This window comes from Rhincodon typus, chromosome 25 (genome assembly GCF_021869965.1).
Source record: "Rhincodon typus isolate 14 chromosome 25, sRhiTyp1.1, whole genome shotgun sequence".
Taxonomy (NCBI): domain Eukaryota; kingdom Metazoa; phylum Chordata; class Chondrichthyes; order Orectolobiformes; family Rhincodontidae; genus Rhincodon; species Rhincodon typus.
Window position 1 is genome coordinate 42447573 of NC_063356.1, and position 6000 is coordinate 42453572.

At 41.5% G+C, this 6000-nt stretch overlaps 1 protein-coding gene across 1 annotated transcript in view; it reads right to left on the reverse strand.

Moving 5' to 3' along the window:
- Nucleotides 1-6000, reverse strand: part of LOC109922688 (ankyrin repeat and BTB/POZ domain-containing protein BTBD11-like) — a 41039-nt gene that overhangs the window by 22484 nt on the left and 12555 nt on the right. Inside the window, exons 2-3 of the mRNA XM_048612238.1 lie at nucleotides 2338-2487; nucleotides 25-229 (exon numbers count right to left, since the gene is read on the reverse strand). Of these exons, the coding sequence (XP_048468195.1) occupies nucleotides 25-229; nucleotides 2338-2487 (355 nt within the window). The remainder of the gene's footprint in view (nucleotides 1-24; nucleotides 230-2337; nucleotides 2488-6000) is intronic.

A 6000-nucleotide genomic window follows, 5' to 3' on the forward strand; every position in this document is an offset into this window, starting at 1 on the left:
AAGTCCCAATTTCAATTGTCTCACCTTTCACTGCCCAGTTTTATTTGTGGTGGGTCAGTGTTGGGATTCTCCAACTCCAGATGAGGGCAGCGCATGTAGTAAAAGAGCCCGTGAAGAGCCTCCGGCTCCCAGGAGTACGGCCCCTTTTTGAAATGTAGCTGAAATCCCTTTCCAGGGTGCTTTGCACCAAATTGATGGAAATAATACATCGCTTGTGAGACCAGGTCACCTGTGGAATAGAAAAAGAATAGTCAGAGCCAATTCTACGTGGCATTAGTGTAATCCCCACCATCAACAACTTTGGGGAGAGGGGTAGTGGAGTCTTGACACCAAACAGAAACTAAACTGCACCAACCATGTAAATGCTGTGGTTTTCTTTATCTCATAAGACAACGGTGTCATTGACTGGGCCATTATTTATTGCCCATCCCTAGTTGCCTTTGAGAGGTAGTGGTGAGCTGCCTTCTTGAACTGTAGTCCATGTGCTGCAGGTACACTCACAATGTCATTATGAAGGGATTTCCAGGATTTTGACCCAGCAACAATGCAGGAACAGTGATGCATTTCCAAGTCAGGATGGTGAGTGGCTTGGAGGTGAACTTGCAGGTGGTGGTGTTCCCATGTATCTGCTGCCCTTGTCCTTCTAGATGGCAGTGATTATGGGTTTGGAAGGTGCTGTCTAAGGATCTTGCTCCTCCTGACTCCCCTAGGCCTTTCCACCATCTACAAGGCACAGTTCAGTAGCATGAAGGATTATACCCCATATCCCTGGGGTGAGTGCAGCTCCAATTCTCTTTGATAGCAGGTCACAGAAAGACAAAAAAGAGCTTGCATAAGTGTCATCCCATCACTACTTCAAAGATTTTCTCTGTCCGCCACCAATGTAAAGTAGCAGCAGTGCATACCATCTACAAGATACACTGCTGTATCTCACCTCCCTCAAGAGCATCTTCCAAATTGTGGCCTCTATAACCTAGAAGGACAAAGGCTGCAGCTCTACAGGAACTTCACCATCATCAGGTTTCCCTCAACATCATGTACTATCCCAACTTAGATGTACATTGCTTTCCTTCACTGTTGCTGGATCAAAATCAAGGAACTCCTTCCCTACACCTCATGGGCTACAGCAGTTCAGGAAGGTAGCTCAGCACCACTTTCTCAAGGACAATTGAGAATGAACAATAGATGTTGGCCTTGTCAGCAATAACCCATGAATGAATAAAGTAAGAAAAAACACTTTATCATGCTAGAGGCAATTCTGAAGCATAAACTGCAATTCGGATCAATAGTGCTGCCCAAGGACACACAGACAACTCTGTGAGCAAAGTCATCAGTGCACGACCGGGACAGTAACTGGGTTAAGTGTTCAATAGAGAGATAACCAACAAATAATTATCCAGAAACTAATTTGCCCTGTAGTTATATTCCCAATTTATGTTATCAAACAATTATCTAAATATTACAGTATAAATCCACACCCCATAACTCTCTGAATGAAACAAATCTCTCCCTCTATATTCTAAATCTCTCAAAGTTAATCTGATATCTCTGTCCATTGTCTTAGACTCCCCAGTCACTGGAAAAGTCTATTACTATTGACTCTGTCTCATCCCTTCATAATTTTAAACATCCCTATAAATTCACCTTGTAATTTCCTCTGTTCCATAGATATGCTGATGTCAGGAAGCAACATATGTACCTCAAAATATCCACTTGCAACCTAGGGCATGTATGTGATAATACCAGAGGTCAGCAGCTCTTTTTTTTTGTAACATGAAGTGGGCTTTTTAAAAATGTCTAAGCTTGGCATTTCTACACCAAATGCATCTGGTAGAATGCATAATTTGGATATATAAAATATATGTACCAAATTTATCAATGGAAGTCAAATCAAATTTAAAATAGTCCTAAACCTGAATGATCACATTTTGTAACATAAGTAATATTTTCATGATAAAATCAACATTAAAACAAAGCTTAACCTCAGATTTGTAGAATTATGAGATATTTCAGTTATTGATTCATGTTGATTTAAAAAAAGCTTCAAAAAGCACATTCAAAATGATTTATTTTCTCAACTATATTAGAAATAATAATGGTCACATCCTAAAACTTTGCTCCTCAAATCAAAACCAACATCTGTAACTGTGGTCTATCACCAGAATATTTAGAGCAGAATAAAGCTTCTTGTTAAAATAATCATTTGAAACAAAAAAGTATTGCGCAATGATTAGCCTTTTATACCCGCAATAAAACTCATTATTTATGACAACTTTTTTTTAGGCATTAAAATTAATACAGTGCTATGTGAAGGGATAAGCATCACGTTTTACTGACTGAGTTCAGCAATGGTGCCCACAGAGGTTGCCAGCATAACCTGCTCCAGGTTCCTAAGGTCCAAGCAATTGTACAGTTGACAGTGGATCGATCTTCCACTTTGATAACGTTCCATGTACAGGCTGAGGTAGATCGGAATGCAAGGCACACCTGCGACCAAGGAAATACAAGTATTATTTGATCAATGGTGAGCTAAGAAAACATATTCAGCAATGGAAAAGCACAGAGATGTCTCTCCACCTATTCCAACAAACATTATGCATAAGGGAATTCCATAGACAGCAAGTGACAAATATGATCAGTTTTTTCAAAAGAAAGATTGCCTGCTCTTGTTTAGAATATTCGACTGAAATCATTTCAGTGATCCTTTCTTTAATGTCTCATCTGAAAAGAGGGCACAGACGACGGCAGTCAGTGGTAAAGACTAGCAAGCTCAGATGGCGGTCAGTGGCGGTCAGCAAAGCCTGGTAAGGCCCGATGGTGATAAGCAGCGAAGAGGCTGGTGGGCTCAGGTGGGACTTGGTCCAGCATGGGCGTAAGCGTGTCTTTGTGGGGAAGGCTCAGCATGGCATGTCTGCAAGCCCATGGTTTAAGAAAGGGCCGTAATGTTTAACTTTTAACATTATGTCTTATTTTTACTTTATACTAAAAAGAATTGTACTGTTGCAAGTTTTAACATATTTCTTCATTTTTCTATTTGTACCCAAAGCAGCACTGGGAATGGTGACATTGTTCACTTTTCACCGTACTCCTGTACTTAAGTGCACATGACAATAAAACCTAAATCTAAATCTGATAAGGCAGCACTCTCAAAAGTATTTTACTGGAGTGTCAGCTTTGATAATGTGCTCAAATTTCTGGAGTGAGGCTTGAACATATAACCTTCTGATTCAGAGGCAAGTGTGTAACTCAAATGAACCATGGCTAATAACATGTCATTTTGGAATGGAATCTTCAAGGGGTTGTTGGAGTCTCAGATCAGAAACTTCCTGTTTGATCTCCAGGTGCAACAGTCTTCTGGGGACCTGCTGCCTGAAATCCAATGACACACCTGAGCAAAAAGGTCTGGCTATACTCTACACTGTTGGTTCTTTATAAAATGAACACCATCCTTTCTCAGTTAATTATCACTGAAATGAACTTTCCTTCCCAATACAAGCACAACTGATATTACTAAAGGAGTGAAAATGACTGCTCAATATCTTTCTGATGTCACTCTTTGGTTCAGTAGTTCAGATATACAGAAACTGATTAATAAAAGTATCTCAGCTCTGGTGAGGAACTGTTCTGAACATCAGTCTGCAAAAGTATCAGCATGGCTCCACCCACAGAACTCACACTTCAAAATCAGTTCTGGGTTTAATCCTCATTCCAAAGAATTGAGCAGGTTGAATTTCCAATGCATTGCTGAGGGAATGATGAACTGTTAAGAGAAGCTGTTGTTGAAGGTGCAACAGCAAGGTCCATTTGACCTCTCAGATGGTGCAAGATCCTACAAAACCATGTCAAAGAAACAGAGAATTTTCTCTGGTACCAAGACCAATAACCCTCCTTCAACCAACTCCAATAAAGCTGATTATCTCATTACAAAATTTCCTAAATTACAACAGTGATTACACTTCAAACACAAGATTGAATTTATAGTACTTTGGGGGCATCTTCAAGTTGTGAAAGACTCTGTTAAATTTAGGTCTGCTCTTCTGTTACATGCTTCCATCCCTACATCCACCCTGCCATTCAGAGATGAATATTTTGGGAAAAGGCAGAATACCTGGGCTTCAGTTTGCTATTACAATCTATACTCATGTGAACAATTGCTTTCTGTTTCAATGGATGCGTAGACTTTTATTTGGTATCTGTTTAATCCTGGACCCACTAAAGCAACTCCATCTCAGAGAGAATGAGATGCACTGATTCAATGCAGTCAGGTTAACCACCATTGCAACAGGAACAACGGTCCTCGTTGCCTCGACGGTCACACTCATTGATCTACACACTGTAAGAATGGTTTGCAGGTTTTTTAGATGATATGCTGCAGATTGGATGTCGTCATGTATCAGGCAACACTGATAGAAAACTTTGAAAAATTGGTTCCCTGTTGTTACAACGCCACCAGATTATATGATAAGAACTGTTAAGATGATGAAAACACGTAGGATGGTAGATGGAGGAGCATACTATACCAGACAGACTGCTGTCCCCAGTAACCCAGTGGAACTGTTTCACATCAGATAGACTGCTGTCCCAGAATCCAGTGGAATAATGTTACACAAGAAAGAGTGCCGTTTCCAAGCCATGACCTTAGAATGACTTCAACTGCTGGGTAGGAAATGGCCTAGTGTTACTATCACTGGATTGTTAATCCAGAGACCCAGTTAATGTTCTGGGGATCCAGGTTTGAATTCCGCCACAGCAATGGTGGAATTTGAATTCAATAAGTATCTGGAATTAAGAATCTAATGATGACTGTGAATCCATTGCTGATTGTTGGGGAAAAACCCATCTGGTTCACTAACATCCTATATGGAAGGAAACTGCTATCCTTACCTGGTCTGGCCTACATGTGACTCCAGACCCTCAGCAATGTGACTGACAATCTGAGCAATTAGGGCTGGGCAATAAATGCTACCTAGCCAGTGATGCCCCCATCCCGTGAATGAATAAAGGGAAAAAACATCAGTAACACTATTACCTTGTACATACGTATGTGCCTTATTATGTGTGCAGCATGTCTTTGTGTTTGTGTGTTCCTTATGATGTCTTACAAAACATAAAGTACTCCTTACACTATCACAAAGCTGCAACTTGCAATTCTCTGCTTACGGTTACTGGTCTATAGTTATTTATAACTGAGTGTGCTCAAGTTGTAATCTACATCCTGCAGCACTGCTAACCTACGCAGTGCGGTGAGAAGACGTTGATATGTCTGGGCAAAACCTAGCTGCTCAGTTCCCCAGCAGTGGGCCAAATGACGGAAGTCTGCTGAACAGGAAACCGACAGTGACAAAACTTTACTGTGGAAAATTAGCCGAATTTTGTTGCAGCACAATCTGCTGTGGTTACAGAAAGAAAATGACAGCATTGACGGGAAGTGTCTAGATCTTTGAGTTCTTTTCAACAGAGAAAACGGCGACTTGGTGTAACGCATTTTGTTAACATAGCAGGTAGTGCAGGAGACTCCTGGAGTCCTGCTCACAAATTGTTTTTCCATTTTGGAAATTGATGGGAGCACTGGTTTCTCAAGGGAGCGCAGTCAAAGCCAAACTTCTGACACTACAAGCAGCCTGACTGTACAGGAGTTGTTGGGGGTGGGAGGGGGGAGAAGAAATGGAGGTACAACAGTGAGATAACAAGGTGTAAAGCTGGATGAACACAGCAGGCCAAGCAGCATCAGAGGAGTAGGAAGGCTGACATTTCGGGCCTATACCCTTCTTCAGAAATGGGGGAGGGGAAGGGGATTCTGAAATAAATAGGGAGAGAGGGGGAGGCAGATAGAAGATGAATAGAGGAGAAGATAGGTGGAGAGGAGACAAACAGGTCAAAGAGGCAGGGATGGAGCCAGTAAAGGTGAGTGTAGGTGGGGAGGTAGGGAGGAGATAGGTCAGTCCAGGGAGGACGGACAGGTCAAGGGGGCAGGATGAGGTTAGTAGGTAGGAGATGGGG